General features: G+C 48.5%; 1 protein-coding gene across 6 annotated transcripts in view; it reads left to right on the forward strand.

Moving 5' to 3' along the window:
* CYTH3 (cytohesin 3) overlaps window positions 1-22,014 on the forward strand; it is a 160,434-nt gene that overhangs the window by 130,570 nt on the left and 7,850 nt on the right. For all 6 annotated transcript variants that reach the window (XM_058285770.2, XM_058285768.1, XM_058285769.2 and 3 more), the window contains 8 exons: window positions 623-705; window positions 2,395-2,459; window positions 3,423-3,489; window positions 13,503-13,621; window positions 18,820-18,900; window positions 20,892-21,004; window positions 21,215-21,363; window positions 21,859-21,970. In XM_058285770.2, coding sequence (XP_058141753.1) covers window positions 2,422-2,459; window positions 3,423-3,489; window positions 13,503-13,621; window positions 18,820-18,900; window positions 20,892-21,004; window positions 21,215-21,363; window positions 21,859-21,970 — 679 coding nt within the window. In that variant the 5' untranslated portion in view covers window positions 623-705; window positions 2,395-2,421. The remainder of the gene's footprint in view (window positions 1-622; window positions 706-2,394; window positions 2,460-3,422; window positions 3,490-13,502; window positions 13,622-18,819; window positions 18,901-20,891; window positions 21,005-21,214; window positions 21,364-21,858; window positions 21,971-22,014) is intronic.

The raw sequence follows: 22,014 nt of genomic DNA on the forward strand, positions 1-22,014 counted from the left end.
GTAAGATTAATCAAAGAAAAAAGGGTAGGAATGGAAATATTGCAGAAGTTAGGGGGATATTGTAAACAGCTTTGTGCCAATAAATAATCCACCAAGTATCCTGCGGGTGAAGCAGCCCAAGTCTCCTCCCTGCTTGTGCTCCTTCCACCGCTGGCCTGTCCCAAGAACTGCTCTCAAGACTCCGCTCGCCCTCAGTCCTGTATGCCCCTTATCCTTCTGCTGTAAGCTGCGTCCCCACACGCTCACAGGGACAGGCTCAGTGCAGTCCATGTGGAAGACCTCACCCACGGTATTGCCTCTTCAGTCTGCCCCGTAGTTGTCCATTTGTGGAATGTTCTGTGTTGATAGACCTAGTTCAGTCATTTTTAAAATTGCTTCATGGTATTCTGTTTTGTGAATATACCACAATTTCTTATTGCTGAGCATTTAGGTCGTTTTTCTCTTATAAACAGTGCTGCTAATGAATATCTTGTATGTGTTCCATGTGCTAGAGTTTCCTTAGGATGAATCCGTATGTACAGAATTGCTGAGCTGTAGCATGCGCCCATCTTTGAAATTTCTGGCTATTCCCAAAGTGTTCTCTAAAATAGTTTGATTTGATTTGATTTTTCTTTCCTCTCAGTGCCTGAAGATCTCTCATTAGAAGAGAGAGAAGAACTTTTAGACATTCGTCGAAGGAAAAAGGAACTTATTGATGACATCGAGGTAAAAAAAAAAACAACTTCTAACTTTTGCTTTGGGGTAAAAAATAGCTTCATGAAAATGTAAAACTGGGTGTCTAGTGTTTGTGTGTGAGACCATCACAGAGAGACAAAGTGAGAGGTACCCAGGTTGGTGGGCCCGGATCAGACATCCTGGCAGCGCAGGCTGGAGTCGGGAGGAAGGCAGTGTGGGCCTGGGGTCTGCAGGGGTCGTGGCTCCAGGGTCACAGGGTAGCTTTTTTTAAACAACCACGGCAGTTACAAATGTATTGTTCTCTAAACTTGCACAACAAGACCCTATTTTGTTTACTAGTGTCTCTAGCACCTAGCCCATTGTTCACATTTTTGGCTCCCAAATTTAAATTTTGAGTGGATTCATAAACATTGAGCTCCAGCTATGTCGCACGTGCCTCCTAGGCACAAAAACGAATGGCGCAGTCAAATAAACATTGCACTTTTCCATATTTGTGTCCTCAGCCGCGGAGGATAGGGTGAGGAGGGCGTCCCTGAGGAGAAGCCAAGGAACAGAGCTGTGGTCTCAGCCTCAGTGGCTGTGATTGTTGCAGAAATTATTCAGGAGGCCGGCGCTGTCTGGGCTGCTGCTGTTGGGGCTTCTCCGGCCGGGCTTTTCACACCAGCTAGTGAAGTGAGGAGAGTCGGTCAGGCAGAGCTCTTGTCTCAGAAGCCTCCCCCTCATTGTCATGCCAAAGTAAACGTGGCCTCCCTGGCCACACTCTAAGACCAGGCTTTGTCTCGGACAATAACTCCTTTCTAGAGCTTTTACTTTAAGTCTGAGGTTTCTTGGCACAGAAAATAATAGGGTTCTGAATAAAAATTTCTTCGTATTAGAAAGGTAGTTTGTGGGACTTTTTCTTTGAAGGTTACCCTTAATTCTTGGAAAAATCAGATAACCCAGCACACATGCTTTGGCTTAGGAATCAGAACATGTCTTAAGATCAGTAGACCTGTTTGGAGGTGAGTAACGGCCAGGTCCACTGCCTCGTCGTTTAAGGGAATTGGAGTCCAGCTCTGACTCCCTGGTTTTGGGATGAGACTGAAAAGGTCCAGGGTGTTGCCAAGGTCCTTGCCAGAACGTGGGGAGCCCCAGCCAGGGGAGGGAGGTCGTCCCCGCTGGTGTCTTGGGCTTATCTGTGCTGGGGATCCGTTCTCTGCTCGCCTCCTGGCCCCAGCCCTTGGACTTCATCTCATCCAGAGCGATGGAAATTACTCTGAGGCCCCTGATGAGGTAACTTGATGTGTCCATCCTTCAGCTTCTCACCTGATCTTCCCAGGAACTTGGGTAGCAATGGGGCAGGCGGCAGGTGACTGTGAGTGGGTTGACTAATGGCTGCAGGAGTGCGTTGATTCCCTTTGCCTGGTTTTATTTTTCACACCTGTGATTTTCTCACCCGTGTGTCTTGATTTGATGCACAGTTACTCTAGAATCTGCCCTGTGGATCCCTCTAACCTCATATCTGATGAAAAACAGACAAAGGATAATTCTGTTTTCTCCTGAATTGTGGTGTTCTGACTATGAAACTCTAGCTGTATCGATAAAAGAATTATTTTTCCATACTGGCGATGCCTGTATGGCATCCATACTCCCTCTGCCTGGGAGACTATGACCTCTGTGCCTCTAGAGGAGGGAGGTTGGGACGCCGCCTCCTCACACCAGCTTCTTCTTTGCCGACAGAGGCTGAAGTACGAAATTGCAGAAGTGATGACAGAGATTGACAACCTAACTTCTGTAGAGGAGAGGTAAACGATTTATGAGTATGCCTTCACATTCTCCCATCTCTGCTCTCCAGCTGAATTTATAAAATCTGGGCTGACAGTAGCAGGCGGTGAGAAGGGTCAGGGTTGGGAAGTGGGGGCCTTTTTGGGAATATCCATTCATCTTCTCTCGACCTCCACACTCTTTCCTGCTCTTTGTGGAGGAGTCAGGAGATAAGTCTCTGGATGTTACTTCACATTCCCTACATTTCTTTTTTTTTTTTTTTTTTTTTTTCAGATTTATCTTATTTATTCCTTTCTCTCCACACCCGCATCCCCATTGTTTGTACTCATTGTCTGTTCATTGTGTGCTTGTTGTCTTTTTTTTTTTTAATGGAAGCACTGGGAACCAAACCCGGGACTTCCCGTGTGGGAGGGAGGCACCCAATGGTTTGAGCCACCTCTGCTCCCTGCTTATTGTGTCTCTCATTGTGTGTTTTCCTTGTTGTGTCAACTCATCGTGCAATCCTACTGCATCAGCTCAGAGTCTTGCTCGTCTTCTTTAGGAGACACCAAGAACCAAACCTGGGACCTCCCATGTGGCAGGCAGGCACCCAACTGCTTGAGCCACATCTCCTTCCCCCCTACATTTGCTGATTCACTTTTTAGGTTCAGGAATAAGTACAGGGCCTTTAGGCTTCACCTTGCTTATGACACAGTTCTGTATATAATAAGGAACTGTGCTATTTTTTAAATTGCTGTTTTTCATTAGCTTTTTCTGAAGAAGTAAATCTCAAGTGATCAGATGCAAAAAGGAATCAGAGCAGCCCTGTAACTTCTGCTTCCAGCCCAGGGTGGAAGGCTCCTGCTTGAGGGCATAGCCTTTTCACCTCGCTGAGCTGTTGCGAGGGGGAAAACTGGAGGAATGTACAGCAGCCGGCAGGCTGAGATCCCTGTGCTTTGTGAACACATCTGGTAATAATTTTCTTAATTATTTCAAATGAACAGCAAAACTACTCAGAGGAACAAGCAAATAGCTATGGGAAGAAAGAAATTCAACATGGATCCCAAAAAGGTAAGAGAATATTTTTAGTTCCCTGGCATGCAAGAGATTGATGATTGGTTTTAATGGCTCTCTCCCTTTTGGACAGAGGTGGTTCTGTCACCTCATGAAGAGATCGGGAGCTTATGTTGTTAATTGTTACCAGGATAAGGGCTGCTTAGTGAGGGCTGACCCACGTGTCCTTTGAAATGGCTCCCTGGACTGAAAGGCCTTCATTTCAGTTCCCAGCGAGGAGTGGGCACGGGTGACATGCAGGCCCCGCCGTGCAGCCAGGGGGAGCCCGATTTCCCCCTGGCTTCCTGCTGGAGCCAGGCCCTGTAGCCAGGGAATCACCTGGTAAGTAGAGGCAGAGGCAGGGGTGGGATCCAGGTGTACAGGCAGGTAAGGAACTTTATAGCTTCAGTGATTGAAAAGCTTCAGGTAAGAGGACTTTATTCCTTTCCTTCTGGAGAGAAGATGTCTGTGTGCAAAGACCAAGGGGTCCCTCTAGGTTTAAGCCCATGTCTTGGTCTTCCCTCAAGTTTTATTTTCTAGGAAAATACTCAGAAGTGATGAAACTGGAAATATGCAACTGCTTGTATTTGAGATTGAACTCAAAAGATTTAGCAGAATCTGTAAAGGTTTTTGGAATGTGTGATTTCGTTGTGACATTGCTTGGGTTTGGAGAAAGAAGAGTAGACTTGAGCATACCGCCAAGCTCTGGTCAAGAGAGGAGGGAAGGGATGCAGTGATCTCTTTCCCATTGGCTTCTGGCTTCAGAGCCAGCATTCTTCATTTCTTTCTGCCTTTAGTTGTTTGAGCCTCTGTGTTAATTATTTGTTAGTTCAATAAATATTTATTGATTGCATACCTTGTGCAAGACCTGTGATCTCCAGACATTTATAAGTGCAAGTAGCTGCTGCTATTTAAAGGGCCACCTGTCATGATTCCCTTTTCATGGTTTGTAAGTTGGTTTTTGTAGGGCCCAGCAGGCCTGCAGCTGGAGGAGGGTATTCTCCAGCCACTGTGGAAATGCCCTGTTGCTTTCTAATGCTCTGCCTTTGGGGCATAAACCAACTACAGTGGGAACAAAGTGAAACAAAGTTGTCATTTTGGAAACTTGGTAATGATTTGATACTTGGTGTTAATGAGAGGTGGTTTTTGTTTTGTTTTGTTTTGGAGTTGAGTTTATAGAGTTGAATTATCAGCAGTTATTAAGTGTTGGAAGCACCTCAGGAGAGAGCTCATTTAAGAAATGGATGTTTTAAAAACTGTGCCTTATGTTAAAGCGATCCAAGGTGGTAGCAGTGGTAGCTCATTGGTTTGAGCGCCTGCTTCCCATGTACTATGAGGTCCCAGGTTCAATCCCCAGTACTGCCTTAAAAAAAAAAAAAACACACTTGTTTACCAGGATGGCACACTAATAAGTTCATGAATAAATTCAAATCTTGCTCATGAAACAAACATAAATACTTCCTTGGGCTTTTGTTTGTTAGTTTTATGGAGGTACCTGGGCTGGGGATTGAACCCTGGACCTCAAGCACTGAGTTGTATCAGCTCCCGTGAGGTTTTCCCCCTTTTCTTTGCTCGTGTTTTGCTTGTTTGTTTGTTTGTTTGTTTTGCTTTTAGGAGGCACTGGGGACTGAACGCGGGACTTCCCATGTGGCAAGCATGTGCTCAACTGCTTGGACCCCTTCTGCTCTCCCTGCTTGCTTTTGAAGTGCTCCCATTCTGCATTAGGTTTCAGTTTCATGAGCTGAGCTTACCACTAAGCCTTATCAAGTCCTGTGGTCGGTTCTTGTTTGTCGTCTTGTTTTATATACTACAAATCAGGTTTACAGTAATAAGGGCAAGCATTTATTGAGAACTGAGAATATGTCAGCACCTGTGCTAAGGAAGCACTTAAGTCATATACTTCAGTCCTCACTCCATAGTCTTCCTAGGCAGATTCTTCGCTAATTCCTATTTCATGGTCGGGGAAAATGAGGCACAGAGTAGCTGCGGAACTCACCCACCTCAGGTGGCTTGCAGGAACTGAGCAGGCATTCAGACTCATGGGATCCAACTCTCAAACCTGTGCCCGCAGTGCTGTGTCCCATGAGGATGTGCGCAGCCCCAGCGGCTGGTCTGCAGGCTGACCTGAGTTTGTCTGGATCCTTTGCCATGTCTGAGTGAGCCCACGTTTAATCTACTTCACCTGGGCGGTGGCAAATTGCTCAACAAGCTTAATTTTTCATTCTTCTTCATCTAAAAGTTATTTTAATATTATTTACTGGTTATATTTAGCAATTATTTTGTAATTATGTTGCTTGGAAAAAGAGCACATTTAGTCTGCATATGGCTCTTTTGCTGGGAAAAAAATACCAGAATCCACTGGTTTGTAGGCTTGGTTCCAGCACTGCACGATCTCACATGCTTCAGATACAGCTCAGAATTACATCACACTCCCCCTGTGCCCTGTCAAACCATGCTTCACCATGAGACAGGAGGATAGTGTCAGAATAAATAGTTTTAAGCAGGTAAGCAATCTTTTAAGTTCCGAAATTCCTTTTTTTTTAATGTAAGATTGTGTTGGTTTGTTCGAGTACATTATATACCCAGAAGTAGCACGTAGGTTTGCATATAAATAAGAGGGAAAGTTGATCAGATCTAGAAAGTCAAATGAAAACCCTCTCTTTCATTTCAAATTAACTAGAAGAAATGCCTTAAATATAATAGGAAAATCTATAACGAGAAGGTATTAACTCTGGAATAGGAATTGAGGAATCCCTGAAAGACAAATGGCATCGAATGAAGAAGGAAATGATAGCCCAAACTGCACACAAGAAAGAACTGCTGCAGAAAGTGAGCTGCCCCAGGGATTCAAGAAACTCAGAGGAGGGGTGTGATGGTTAGACTGATGTGTCAGCCTGGCCAGTTAATTGTGCCCAGTTGTTTGGTCAAGCAGGCACTGGGCTAATTGTAATACAAGGACATTTATGGACTTTAGTCACCACTGACTTTCCTACATAGATAGCTGATTACAGTTCCATCAGTCAGGGAGATTGCCATCAGCAATGGGTGACACTTTATCCAATCAGTCGAATGCCTTAGAAGGGGAAGTGATTCCAGCATTCAGGGAGAATTTCCCAGCTCATCTTTGGACAGCCAGCATCTCCCAGAAACTCATCAAGGACCTCCACTGGACTTTCATCAGAGCCCTGGTTGTGGCCTCCTTGCAGAATGTGGACTCCTGCATCCCCACAGTCACGTGAGAGACTCTGATAAAAATCTCTTTCTGTTGACATCAATCTCTTGTTGATTCTGTTTCCCTAGAGAACCCTGACTAATACAAGGGCCATCCAGACTGCTCGCCCCCTGCTGCCCTTGTGCCCAGCAGAAGTGTGAGCCGACTGGGAGGAGCAAGAGGGAGCACTCGGTCCACAAACATGAGGCAGCACCTGAGGTAGCTGGTGCCACGCAGAGGAGGGAGGGACACCTGCTCCCAGAGACTAGCCATTGGCACAGCTGCGTGACGTGCTCCTCTGCCCAGTCACTGGGAGGCAGGCTGAAGTAAGAAACAGAACCTCAGCATTGAGCCTGTGCCTCTTGTGACAAAGGTGAACTCCTCTCCAGAAATCACCAAACACTGGAGGACGCCAGCACCATAAAAGAGGCATGAAATCCAACAAACAGAATAATGCTGAGTGTTCTAGTTTGCTAGGCTGCTGAAAGGAATATACCAGAAATGGGTTGGGGTTTACAATGGGCGTTTATTCTCTTAAAATCTTACAGTTCTGAGTCTGTGAAAATGTCCAAATCAGGGCATCATCAAAATGACCCCTTTTTCCCAAAGACCAGCTGCCAGTGATCCTTGGCTCTTCTGTCACATAGCGAGGCACATGGCAGCATCTGTTTGTCTCTTTCCTCTTCTGGATTTTGTTGCATCCAGCTCCTTCTCTTTCTCTCTCTGTCTGAATTTCATTCTCTTATAAAGGACTCCAGTAAGAGGATTAATACCCACCCTGAATGAGGGGGGTTACAGCTTAATTTAAGATCTTACTCACCAAGAGATCCTAGTTACAATAGCTCCACACCCACAGGAGTGGATCAACTTTAAGAATGTACTTTTTGGGGTACGTACAGCTTTAAACCATCACATGGAGGAAATAGAAACAATTGAAGGAAACCTTAGTAGTAGGATGTTTGTATACGTTATAATGAGATCAGCGAGCTATGAGAGAATGTTTCTTATCCATGATACAAAAACAGGGGTTGTGAAAAAGAACCAGTTAGATGTCTGAGCAGTGGAAAATAGTGTCAAATAAAAACCTAAGAACTGGGCCGTAATACAGAGAACGCAGCTGAAGAGTAAACTAGTGAGTTAGAAAATACAGTTGAACAGTTCTCCCCGTGGTTTTACACAGAACAACAAGACATGGGAGACAGACCTAGAAGCTCACATTTTATCTGACAGAAGCCCTGGAAGGAGAGAATAGAAAATGGAGGGGGTGAGGAATATTCAAGAGATTTTAGAATATTTCAGAACTTGATTAAGATAAAACCCTCAGATTCAAAGGGCCCACCAGATGCAAAGCAGGATAAGTTTTAGAGACCTTACATATAGATAAGTCAAAGTAAAATATCAGAAAACTTCTGTTTATTAGTCAGCCAAAGGGTGCTGATGCAAAGTACCACAATTTGGGTGGCTTTTATAAAGGGTATTTACTTTGGGGTAAAAGCTTATATTTACAAGACCCTAAAGAGTCCAACACAAGGTACCATGAGAGGTACTTCCTCACCGAAGTCTGTTGCCGTGTGGTGAAGCAAGGTGATGGGCGAGCTCTGTCTGGTGTCTCAGGCCTTCTTCCTCTGGCGGCTCCGTGGGCCCACTTCTGATGGCAGCTTAGGCTGGCAGGGGGCTTGTCTCAGGCTTCCTCTATCAGTCTGTGCGTCAGCTCTTCCCAGGCTTTCACTGTTTGAGCCTTCTCTACCCTGGCATCGATGCAGCTCTCTCTATTCCTGTGTGTACCTTCTTCTGTCATCTTCCATGTGTCTTCTTCTTCTTTTTTTTTTTTTAATTTTGTTTTATTTATTCATTTTTTAAAAAATATTACATTCAAAAAATATGAGGTCCCCATTCACCCCCACTGCCCCCACCCCACCACTCCCCCCACAGCAACACTCTCCCCCATCATCATGACAATCCATTGCATCTGGTGAGTACATCTCCGGACATCGCTGCACCCCATGGCCTGTGGTCCACACCATAGCCCACACCCTCCCACGTTCCATCCAGTGGGCCATGGGAGGACATACAATGTTCAGCAATTGTCCCTGCAGCACCACCCAGGACAACTCCAAGTCCCGAAAATGCCTCCACATCTCATCTCTTCCTCCCATTCCCCGCACCCAGCAGCCACCATGGCCACTTTTTCCACACCAATGTCACATTTTCTCGATTATTAACCACAATAGTTCATGAATAGAATATCATTAAGGCCACTCTAATCCTTACTGTATTCCTCCTTCCTGTGGACCTTGGCTTGGTTGTGTCTCCATGTGTCGTCTTGAGTGAGTGTCCGTCCGTTTACAACAGCCCAGCAAGGGGTACTTAACCTGAGTTATACCCTACTGACGTAATTAAATCAAAGCCCTAGTCTTAATATAATTTAATCATGTATCTCAGCTGACTCTAATACAGTCAAAGGTTATCAGATCCAGAGAAGCAGACCAGTTTATAAACATAATCCACATCTCTTTTTGTAATTCATAAATAATACCAAACTGCTACATTATGAATAAAGAGAAATTTGTGAAAGTTTCCAGGAAGAGAAGACCAGGTTATCTAAGAAGAAATAAGATTCACAATGACCTTATCATCAGCAACACTGACTCAAAGGCAACAGGGCAACGGTATTTTCCAAGGTCTGAGGAAAAATGATTTCTTTTCTTTTTTGGGGAAGTACCAGAGACTTCGTACATGCAAAGCAGGAGTTCAATCACTCAGCTACACCTGCTTCCTTGTAGGAAAAATGGTTTGGAAACCTGGGATTCTGTCCATCCAGACCATCACTTGAGAGAACTCAAGTAAAAACATTTTCTCAAGTGCAAGGACTCAAAAAATTAACCATTAAGACCTCTGGACTCTAGTAATGAGTAATTGGAATAATAACACCCAAACAAGTGAGCGCTCCAAGAGCAAGATGTAGGATTAAAAAAAGCAAGATGAGGGAAATGGATGTGGCTCAACCAATTGGGCTCCCGTCTACCATATAAGAGGTCCAGGGTTCGATGCCCAGGGCCTCCTGGTGAGGGCGAGCTGGCCCATGCAGAGTGCCGGCTCATGCGGGAATGTGGCCCCAAGCAGGAGAGCCACCCTGCGTGGGAACACTGCCCTGTGCAGGAATGCCGGCCAACGTGGAGAGCTGGTGCGGCAAGACAGCGCAACAAGAGACACAGAGGAGAGAAATAAGAAGATGTAGCGGAACAGGGGAGCTGAGATGGCACAGGAGAGTAATCGCCTCTCTCCCGCTCTGGAAGGTCCCAGGATCGGTTCCCAGAGCTGCCTAATGAGAATACAAGTGGACACAAAAGAACACACAGTGAGTGGACACAGAGCAGACGGACAACGGGCAACGGGGAGGGGGGCGAAATAAATAAATCTTTAAAAATAAAAAAGATGAGCAAAGAAACCAGCAAAACTTAAAGTCTAAATAAGAGGTGATTGGTGAAAAAAGATTTTAATTGAAGTCCTAGAATATCTCGACGCATGAGTGGGGCAAGGGGGGAGGAAGGAGGGAAGTGGAAGCCTGTCAAGATTTCTCGATGTTGGTAGGTAAATATAAGTTTAAGTGTTTGTTAAAATTTTAAGAGTAACTGCCAACAGTTGGAATAAAATAGAATTTCTAAATTATTAGGAAAAAAATGACTAAAGAAAGCTTGATCAGGGGAAGTGAACTTGGCCCAGTGGTTAGGGCGTCTGTCTACCCCACGGGAGGTCCACGGTTCAAGCCCCGGGCCTCCTTGACCCGTGTGGAGCTGGCCCATGTGCAGTGCTGATGCGTGCAGAGTGCCCTGCCACGCAGGGGTGTCCCTGTGTAGGGGAGCCCCATGCACAAGGAGTGCGCCCCGTAAGGAGAGCTGCCCAGCACGAAAGAAAGTGCAGCCTGCCCAGGAATGGTGCCGCCCACATGGAGAGCTGACACAACAAGATGACACAACAAAAACAGACACAGATTCCTGTGCCGCTGACAACAACAGAAGCAGACAAAGAAGAACATGCCGCAAATAGACACAGAGAACAGACAACTGGGGCGGGGGGTGAGAGGGAAAGAAATAAATAAAATAAATCTTTAAAAAACAAAAAAGAAAGCTTGATCAAGTCACCAAAAGGCTGGAAAGGCATGGGAAAGAGCACAAAGTAAGAGGTCAGGAGTAAGTCCGTAATCACCATGACTGGGAATGAGTTAAATTAACTTCTTAACAAATAGACACTTTCATATTAGCTTGAAAACCAACAACAGAATCCAACCATCTTCTGATTGAGAGACACCTCGTGCAAATACCGGGAAGGCTGAAAATAAAAAATCTTCAGATTTAGAAGATGTTAGCCATGTGATTGAACTCAGTTTAGCTCCCACCAGAAATGTATGTAGGATTGTAAATTAATTTTTTGGTAAACTTTTACTTTTTGGGAAATCCCGTATGTACTATATGGTGTACAAATTTTGAATGTACAGCTTGAAGGGTTTTTATAAATTAACGAAGGATGCCTTTCTGGTACACCCCCCAGTGAACACCAACTTCCCAGGGCAACCTTGGTCTGTCATTGTAGCCTGGTTTTCTTTCTTTTCTTCCCCCTGTACCTTTATTTCAATGTCAAAAAACAAAACAACAGACAAACAACAGCTCAACAAATCATGGAAGGATTACTCCAAAAATCCTGTCTAGGTACGTTTATCGTTTCTAATCCTAAAAATAAACTCCATCGTTTCTCCATTGTTCCAAAAAATGAACAAGTGAGCACAAATTGATAAATGACATGACCAAGGTCTCCTTGTTAATGAAGAAAATGAAAAAACAAAAACAAAGCTTGTTCATATTCATCTTTCTTAAAACTAAGTCCCATATACTTTTTTTGGTTGTTTTTTAACCCAGTGTTATAAAGTACCTTTGCCTTTGCTACAAAAATAGTACAACAGTATTGTTAACAATAGTCTGTTACATTGTATTTTTCCCATGTGTCACCATGTTCTTAACACCTTGTAATTAGTTTTGCCTTTTTTGAAGAAATGTCATATAAATGGGATTAAAATATACTTGCGTCCTTCCTCTTTTTGATACCACGTCTGTGCGTGTCATTCCTGTTGAATGTGGCCGGTCACCCATTCACTGCTGCCTCGTGTTCCATCCTGTGATACCAGGGTGTATTGATCGCTTCTTTTGTTATTGACGTTTGGTTTGATTCCAGTTTTTGGAAATTCTAAATAAGACTTCCATGGACATTCATGTATTTAAAGAGAAAAAACAAAAAACCTCTCCAGCTTTTCCGTCGCGCTTGCGGGGGCTTGATTTTAGTGCCGAGTGTGAGTGGGAAGAGCGTCTCTGAGCTTGTAGACGTAACCTTCAGCACAGTCTCCTGTTTCCTTACTTGCTGCTAGCCTTACCGACGTGCTGAGAAGTGCTAACGGGTAAATTCTTGTTATTGTATGTCCCTAAAGCTTCTCATGAGGCAGGGCACAAGCAGTCCAGGCCAGGAGCAGCCCCCTGAGGTCTTCCATCCAGAGAGCTGTGCCCTGTGGGTCTTTAAAACAGGCACGAGTCCTGACCAGGTGAGGGATGGTGGCACAGTATACCAGTTACCATGTTCAGACACAGATAACAGAAGATCCAGCTAAAGACAAGCAAATGGAGATGATTTCTCTCACCCACCTGGTCTAGCTGTAGGTGACCTGCTGCCAGAACCACTGAATGACTCCCAGATGGCAGCTCCGGTCTCTGCCCTCCTCTTGGCCTCTCCCTCATAAGGTGCCTCTGGGGCTCCAGTCACCACATCTGCTTTCTTTCTCTTTTAAGATTTATTATTTATTTATTTCTCTTCCCTCCCCACCCCCCCCCCCCAGTTGTCTATTCGCTGTGTGCTCTTCTGTGACCACTTCTATCCTTAGCAGCAGCACCGGAATCTGTGTTTCTTCTTGTTGCGTCATCTTGCTGTGTCAGCTCTCCATGTTTGCGGCGCCACTCCTGGGCAGGCTGCACTCTCTTCTGCATTGGGTGGCTCCTTACAGTCCCTATGTGGGGGCACCCCTGCGTGGCAGGGCACTCCTTGCATGCATCTGCACTGTGCATGGGCCAGCTCCACATGGGCCAAGGAGGCCCAGGGTTTGTACCACGGACCTCCCATGTGGAAGGCGGACACCCTAACCATTGGGCCAAGTATGCTTCCCCACATCTGCTTTCAAGGCAGGAGGGAGGAGGCAAGAGGCAGGAACAGTGCTGGGGACAGGGTTCCCTTTGATTGAGAAGTCCCAGGCTTTCCCAGGGGTTCCCTACAGCGTTCTGTTTAGGCCTGGCCAGATCTGTCTTACAAGGTCACTTCTGGTTTTAGGGAGGCTAGGGGAACACAGTCTCGTGGAGATGGCAAAGGAGAAGGGGGTGGGAATGGCTATTGGCTAGGCCACCCAGCAGTGTCTACCACATATAATTTGTTTCAGACACAATGAATCATTTTCCTAAGTTTGGAAAATTTGATATTATTGTTAGGTCTGCCTTTATAATCTCTAATAACCACTTAAAATGGTTTGTTCAGTCACCCATTTATTTCTTTTAACCCATTAAATTGCCAGGGGTAATGAATGTGTTTTCCTCTGATGAATAAGATGTAGTGTGGAATTTTCAGCTCCTGATTGTGCTGTCGTATGGGTCTCTATGGCAATTATTTTTGCTGTGGTATTATTTTTGCTTTGTATAAGCCAGTAAGATCATTACACTAAATGTATTTCTGTCTCTGAAAAATGAATTTGTGCAGCCCTCCTAACCAGTGCTTCCTTTCTTGTGTTCTTCAGGGAATTCAGTTTCTAATAGAAAACGACCTGCTGCAGAGTTCCCCAGAAGACGTAGCCCAGTTCCTTTATAAAGGAGAAGGCCTAAATAAGACCGTAATCGGGGACTACCTGGGTGAAAGGTAAGCTGAAGGAGAGTGAGCAGTCTCACCTGGGCTTACCTCCAGGTCAGGGTCTGTCATGCTTGCTTCGCCTTGGGCTGTGGGGACTCACAGGTGCTCCCAGTACAGCTGACCCTGGCCCAGTCCCCTCCTGCTTCCTCTCCTGTGCCCTTTGGAGTAGAGCAATGTCAGGGTGTTCTGGGATCAGACAGGATCTGTGGTCCTTTGGAATCTTCTACTGAAGAAACCACGGCAGAACTGAAAATCTCCCTATCTTGGAAAGCGTCTTAATCATCTTTTGAATGACTTTGCCCAGATACACACCTGATTTCTTGGTGATTTTCTTTCCCCCTTAGGGTATGAATAAAGGTGGGAAGTTACCATTAACTCTTAAAATGGAAATTAACTGGTCAGATTTACATTCCCAAACCTTTTCCATTTACTCTGCCTAGCAGAGCAGGAATTCTGAGGTGTCACATCCCCATGTGTGCCAGAGTAGACTTTTGTCAAGAGACAAGAGTATCTTTAAACAAAAACCAGTAGTCGCTCAGTCAGGATGGTTTCTGTTTCTAACTTTTTATTAAAAACACTCTTATCAAGTGGAACATTTCCCAACTCATTTTAAGAGGTCAGTATTACTCTGATACCAAAGCCAGACAAAGACATTACAGGAAAAGAAACGACAGACCACTATCTCTTATGAATATAGATGCAAAAGCCTTCAACAGAATACTAGCAAACTGTCTTAGTTTGCCAGGACTAGCTGGCTTAAACAGCAGATGTTTATTTTCTCCCAGTTGTGGAAGCTGGAAGTCCAAAATCACAGTGTCACCAGGGCCAAGCGCCCTCAGTCTCCACCCCATCCCACGGCTCACTCTCTCTCCACTGTCTCCGGACAGTGTCCCCGTTTCCTCTGCTTACAGTGACTACTGCAGGAAGGTCCACCCTATTCCAGTCTGGCCTCTTCTGAACTAAGAGCCTCTTCTGAGTTCACATCTACAGGACCTGGGTTAGGACTTAACAGGTCTTTGTGGTAGACTTGATTCAATTCATAAAACAAACTATACACAGTAGCACTTTAAAAGACCTATAAACCATGACCCAGGTGGGGTTTAGCCCAGGAATGCAAGGTTGGTTCACCATACAAAAATCAACTAAATGTAATACACCATGTCATTGGAATAAAGAACAAAAACAAATGACGGTCTCAGTAGATTTTTCAGAAAAAGCAATTGACAAATTTTGATACCCCTTCATGATAAAAACACTCAAACTAGGAAGAGAAGGAAAGTTCCTCAGTCTGATAGAGGGAATCTATTAAAAACCCACAGCTAACAAAATACTTAATGGTGGAAGATGGAATGCCCACTTTTGCCATGTTTCTTCAACTTAGTACTGGAAGTTCTAGCCAAAGTAATTAGGCAAGGGGGAAAAAAGCATCCAAATTGGAAAGAAGTAAAATTACCTCTGTTTGCAGATGATATCCTATGTGTTAGAAAACTCTGAAGAATCCACTGGAAAACTACTAAAACTAATAAATGAGTTTGACAGAGTTACAGGACACAAGGTAAATAAATATATAAAACTCAAAATTATATTTCTACATAGTAGCAATGAGCAAGCCAAAAAGGAAATCAAAAGAACAATTTCATTTATATTAGCATCAAAAAGAGTAAAATACTTAGTAATGTATTTTAAAAAAGAAGTGCAAAACTTATAATTCTGGAAACTACAAACATAGTTTAAAGAATTAAAGTCTAAACGAATGGAAAGACATCCCATGTTGATGGATCAGAAAACTTAATCCTGTTGCCGCCTCAAAAAACCCAAAAAAAAACCCAACAAGCAGGCAAATGAAAAGGCCAACTCAGGGGAGCTGATGTGGCTCAGTGGTTGAAAGCCGGCTTCCCACGTAAGAGGTCCTGGGTTTAATGAAAAGAAAACTTAAGAGTGCTAAGATGGTGTGTTACAGTTATCCAGAGAAATAGGACCAACAGGATATATGCATAAATAATAGACTTACAGGAATTGGCTCACACCACTGCGGGGATTGGCAAGTCTCAGTTCCATAGGGAAAGCCGCAAGTTGGAAACTCGATGAAGGTGACGGTTGAATTCACCGGGACAAGCTTCAGGTTGCGAGCTCCATTGAAGGTGGTGGTGAATTCCCTAGGAGAAGCTTGGCTCTCTGGAATAGAGAGAAAAATTCTTATTTCTGACTGCTGAAATCCTCACTTCTCCCTTTAAGGCCTTCAGATGATTGGATGGCGAGACTTCTGTCATTGAGAAACACAGTCTCTTTTATTGATTATAGATATAATCTGCCATTAATGGAGTCAACTTACTAAAGATTTAAATCCATGAAATAAATACCCTTACAGTAACAATCAGGACAGTGCTTGCTTGACCAAACAGCTGGACACCATAATCTAGCCAAATTGGCACATGACATTAACCATCACAGATGGCAGTAATCCCTAAATTGATCTAGAGACTTAATACAGTCCCAAACTCCCAGTTTTTAACTCCTTTGCAGAAACTGACAAGCTGATCCTAAAATTGAAGAGAATTCAGTAGAAATTCAAGAATCCAGAATAGCTAATACAGTCTTAAAAGAGAAGAGCAAAATTGGAGAACTCACACATCCTAATTATGAGAGGCTACAAAGTTATAGTAATCAAATTTACTGTCAATTGATGCTTGACAGGGGTGCAAGGACAATTCGATGGGGAAAGAATAGTTTCTTCGATAAATGGTGATGGAACAAATGGATGTCCACATGCAGAAACATGAGCAGTTGGGTCTCTACCTCAGGCCATACACAAAAGCTAGTTTGAAATGGACCAAAGACCCAAACAGAACAACTGAAAGGTGTATCTTTGATTAGGCAAGAGTCTCAGCTCTGATCCCAAAAGCATAAGCACCAAAAACCAAAAAAATAGATACCTGGACATCATCAAAATTAAACTTTTGTGCTTTAATGGTAATCATCAAGAAAATGAAAAGACAACTTACAGAAGAGAGAATTTTTTTAAGTCACATATCTGATAAACGAATTGATGATATATAAAGAACTCTTATAATTCAATAATAAAAAGACAAAAACACAATTATGAAGTAGGCTAAGCATCTGCATAGACAGTTCTCCAGAGATGATCTATAGAAGCCAGTGAGCACACGAAAGGACGCCAGCAGGCACCAGGGAAATGCAAATCAAAGCCACAATAAGTTACTGCTCCCATCGCCTAGACTGGCCGAAATAAAATGGCAGATGTTAAGGTTCGTGAGGATGCAGAGAAATTGGAACATCATACAATGCTGATGGGAATGTAATAAAGTGGAGCAGCTGCCGTGGAAGACGGTCTGGCACTTCCTCAAAAGGTTAAACGTAGAGTTACCGCCTTACCCAGCAGTTCCATTCCTAGGTCTATATGTGTGAGAAATAGACACATTTCCACATAGAAACTTTCATATGAAAGTTTATAGCAGCATTGTTTATGACACAAATGGGTATACGAAATGTGGTATGTACATACAGTGGCTTATTATTCAGCCGTGGAAAGAAATGAGGTTCTGATGCAAGCTACAACGTGGAAGAATCTTGAAAACATTACTCTAAGTGAAATACGCCAGACACAAAGGTACAAGCGTCATCTGATTCCCTTTATATGAAATGGCTAGAATGGGCACATCTGTAGAGCCAGAAAGTAGAGTAGTGGTTGCCAGGTGCTGGAAGGGATGAGGGGATCGGGGGTGGTGACTTAGGGCTGTGAAGTTTCTTACTGGGTAATGAAAGTGGTGGCGTTGGTTGTACAATTCTGTGAATTACTGAAAGCCACTGAGTTCACACTTTAAAGGGGTGACTTGTGTAGAATGTGGCTTATATCTCAGTAGTGATACTTGGGAAAACAAAGTGCCCAGGTCCTCGGGCTTCCTGAGACCTGGTCTAGGAGAATGTGCTCCGAGGGCCGAGGCTGGGTGAGCCCCAGTGACTCTGAGGTGTCAAGGTCACTCGAGCCATCTCGATGAGGCCGAGCGAGAGCCGAGGAGGGGGCCCGGAGGCAGCTGCACGGCGACAGAAGCAGAAGTGAGAGTGGTTCAGGCCAGGCAGGCAGCGGCCACAGAGGTGAGGGGTCCGGTTTCCACCTCAAACCGGCGGGGACTTGTAACGTGTCGACTGTGGGCCGAGGGAAGATGCCAGGAGTGAGCCCGAGCAGCCCGGGAGGTGGAGTTGCCACGAGCTGAGATGGGACAGCTGCGGGAGAAGCAGGTCTCAGGGGTCAGGGGGGCGGCGAGCTCGCGTGTCTGGTGGACTTCCAGGTGGAGAGGTGTGGGAACGAGGAGCTGCGGAGGTGCTGGCTGGGGAGGGCTCAAGAACTCCCGGCTGGCTGAGGTCAGCATGGGGGTAGAGGCCAGAGAAGAGGGCGAGACCCAGGACGGCCTCGGAGCACGGCTGTCCTGCGTGGGGCAGTGGGGAACCTGCGAGGGGCCCTGGTAAAAGGTGGGGTCACGGGCCCCTTCTCTTGCCTCTGACAGTCTTGAGGCTTTGAGCCTGGCTGGATTGGAACCCAAGTCGCGGTCCACGTGCTAAGTGGGCTGCTGCGGCGGAGCCACGGCGGGGGCGGCGCTTAGCACGCTGCCTGGGCCCTCCCGCGCCCTGCGTGGCGAGCGCCCAGCGGTGGCCTGGACGCTGACCTCCACCCTCACCACTGCCTCCAGAGCCCACCCAAGTGGGTGGGGGCTGGCAGGGGGGGTCACGGCCTGCCCCTTGCCTGGCGGCCGGGATTTCCAGGCCTGCCCTGGCTGCTGCCCTCCCTCCTTCAGCCTCAGCCACAGGCAGGCTCCCTCGCCTGCGCCGGATGTGCCCTTGGCCGCACCACGGTCAGCGGGACTTGGCCACAGGAGCCGCGCCGCACCAGCTTGTTTGCCACTCGTGGGAAGGCGCCCCTCGGGGTCCCGTCAGTGCAGTGGGAGCAAGCGCAGTGGGGTCCTTCGGGGGTGGGGAGAGTGAGCACACACCAGCGCTTAGGAGCGGCCGGGGCCATTCTTAGCAGCTGTGAGGTGAAGACTTGCTATCCTGCCACCCAGGAGCAGATTCCAGTGAAAAGTCCTGATTTTTCATCACTCAGAATACCACAGATCTGCTTGAGGAATTTCCTTCCTTTTAAAACGGGTGAAATGGTAGGCGCAGGCTCAGGGCGCTCTTCTCCTCCTCCGCAGGGATGGATTTAACATCAAAGTTCTTCAGGCCTTCGTGGAGCTCCATGAGTTCGCAGACCTCAACCTGGTGCAAGCCTTAAGGTGAGAAGCGCCCCGTGCTGCGGGCCCAGCAGTCGAGGCTCTGGCGGCCTCAGCTCTGCGGGTCCTGGCAGCGCTCGCCCCGTCGCCCTCCCCGAGGCAGCTGTGCGCCCGGCAGGCCGGTGGGGACTGGGACGCCCATGCGACGGCCTGGTGCTCCCTCGGGCGCGCTCTGCTCTGGCCGTGCCTCCCAGCCTGCTGCTTGCAGCGCCGCATCTCCCCACACCCCGCGCGGTCTCACCCGGCCGGCCCGGCGTGATGCCCCCGGCGTGCCAGGGTCTCAGTGCAGCCGGGGTAGGCTTCCCACCCTCAGAGGCCGCCTGGTCCCCCCTTGCCAAGGGGAGCGGCGTCCTGGGGTGGATCCAGGCCCTGGTCCCGTGTCCCAGTTTCGCCCCGTGTCCCGGCACCTCCCCTTCCTGGTAGCACTACGGGGGGTCGTTTCGCCTCCTGCCCTGTGTCCTGGGCCCAAGCCTGCGCCATCTGTCCCCGTCCTGGGGGCGCTCTGGGTCTCTTCCTGGCCTGCGAGGGCAGGAGCCCCTGGTGGCATCCCAGTGCCGCCTCCCCAGGGGCCTCTGCCAGCCAGCGCTTGGGCTCTGGACCGAGGGCGGCCACCTCTCTGGCTCGATTCTGGACCTGCTCCTCCCCACTCAGTCCCTGTGTCCCAGCGCGAGCTCCTTGTTACGTGGCCTGTTTCCTTGTGGTCCTCCTTCGGCTGCGGGTGGACATGGTGCCGGCAGGGTCAGCAGCTTAGAGCATGTGGATGGCGACAGGTGTGATTTCTGAGCCGCAGTTCAAGTGTTTGAGGTTCAGTTTTGGAAAACGTATGCCAGAGAGAGGCACGTCCACGACGCGGTCGTTGCAGCTGCAGCTCCAATGCTTTGGGGTCCTTGGCCTCCGCTTGGGTGCAGGAGATGCTTGATTACATCTGCAGGGGCAGGTCGGGGCAGCAACTGGGCTGCTTTCTTTGCGGAGGGTGCTGGCAGGCTGGTCGGCCTCTCCTGAGCCCCTCAGGAGCTGACCTCTGCCCAGGGAAGTGGGTGCCTGGGGGCGGGTCTGGGTGGGCAGTCCCCAGGCTGAAGAGGCTCGTCCAGCTGCTGTAGGGAGACCAGGGGCCTGGCGAGGAGGTTGGGTCCTGATGTATTTCAGTTGGCGTCACCTGGCTGTCCTGACAGACAAGGGGTAGGAGAGGAGGGATGTGAGGATGCACCTGGGGGTGGTCCCGAGGGAGTGGCTTGTGTGGGAGGAGAAGCAGGTTTGGGTCCCCTTGAAGGCCTTTGGAGCTGGCCCTAGGGGAGTGGACTGAGCTGCTGGGACCCCCAAGAGGGGCCTCGGGGAGAACCCCACTACGGGTGTCCAGAGCGCCTGCGGGCGGAGCAGCAGCCAGGGCGAGCAGGGTGCAGCCGCCCTCCCTCCTCGCCTCCCTGGCCGGGGGTCAGTGTCTAGAAACTGCAGTCAGCTCGGAAATGTCACCAGAGCCCTCAGGTCTAACCTCAGCCCTAGTCCTTCTGTGAACGCACCTGGCATTGGCTGAGCCCTGGACCGGCAGGGAACAGGACAGAGCCCCTGGGCAATGGGGGGGCACGCAGCTTGGGAGAGCTGCGCTGGGTGGGGTCGACTGGAGAGAGGCGAGGCCGCAGCAGGACCCACAGGCGGGGAGCACCGAGGGCGAGGCAGGGGGGGTCGGAGGTGGTGGCACAGGTACCCAGGTAAGGGTCACACCAGGTGCTGGGTGGGACGGGGCGGTCGTGAGTGCGCTGCCAGCGGCTGTGTGGGGCCGGCGCGGTCCGGGCAGCCCTCCGGGCTGAAGGTGGGTGGCCGGGAGCAGGCTGGAGGCAGCAGGCCTTGCTGGCAGCTTGGTGGCAGTTACGAAACAGGGAGGCACCAGGCAGGGGTCTCGAGGCCCCTCCGTCCGGCCCACTGGACAGCACTCGCGAGGCCGCAAAGCGGGGCCCTCTGGCCCCCGGGCGTTTGATGGCAGAGGCCTTTCTCCACAGACAATTCTTGTGGAGCTTCCGGCTTCCAGGGGAGGCCCAGAAGATTGACCGCATGATGGAGGCCTTCGCGTCGCGCTACTGCCTGTGCAACCCTGGGGTGTTCCAGTCCACAGGTCAGCACCGCCCGCCGCTTCCCGCGTTGCCCCTGGGGGCCCAGGCTGGGTGAGGCTGGCATGGCCTGCCCTGCGCCCCTTCCCGCCGCCCTGGGGTGGCCCTCCCCCGCGCGGGGGCACTCGCTGACCGGGATGCTCAGACCACGTGTGGCTGCTTTCCGGCCTTCCGGCCTGGCGGCGCTCAGCCCGGCCCCGGGGCCTCCGTTTCAGACACCTGCTACGTGCTGTCCTTCGCCATCATCATGCTCAACACCAGCCTCCACAACCACAACGTGCGGGACAAGCCCACGGCCGAGCGCTTCGTCACCATGAACCGCGGCATCAACGAGGGCGGGGACCTGCCTGAGGAGCTGCTGCGGGTGAGCGCCGGGGCGCCGCGGGCGGCCTTCCTCGGCCTCGCCTCGCGCTGGGTTTCAGGGCTGCCGCGGTCTGGCTGTGCGGCCTGGCCAGGCCCCCTGTACTATTTAAGCACACTTTGAAAGAGCCCCTTCTCTGGTTCTGCTGATGTTTGTTTACGTGTTTTTGTGTTTCTGTTAGAGGAGTTGTGTGCTCGCAGAGCAAGCGTGCACGTGTGTGAGGGCTTGTCCGTCCCCCTTGCACCAACACCTGGCCCTACAGGGTGTGAATGCACGTCGTGGGCTGTCACCACTGGCTGGCCCTCCGCGCACATGCCCGTCGTTAACGCCATGCACCTGCGTCGCCCGTTTGTTACGGTTCACGAGAGAACGCGCGTGTTCGTCCTTCCAGCCACAGCCCGTCTGTGATCTCTATTCTTGACTTGAGAGTGATGGAAAGGACAGGCGAGGGCTCCTCTGAGTCCCTGAACTTGCTGGGGTTTTTCCCCTTCTCTACAGAATTTATATGAAAGTATTAAGAACGAGCCATTTAAAATCCCAGAGGACGACGGCAACGACCTGACGCACACGTTCTTCAACCCTGACCGCGAAGGCTGGCTCCTGAAGCTGGGTGAGTGCAGGCCCGCCCCTGCTCGGCTGCGTGGCCCCGGGGTC

This window comes from Dasypus novemcinctus, chromosome 23, assembly GCF_030445035.2.
Source record: "Dasypus novemcinctus isolate mDasNov1 chromosome 23, mDasNov1.1.hap2, whole genome shotgun sequence".
NCBI lineage: Eukaryota > Metazoa > Chordata > Mammalia > Cingulata > Dasypodidae > Dasypus > Dasypus novemcinctus.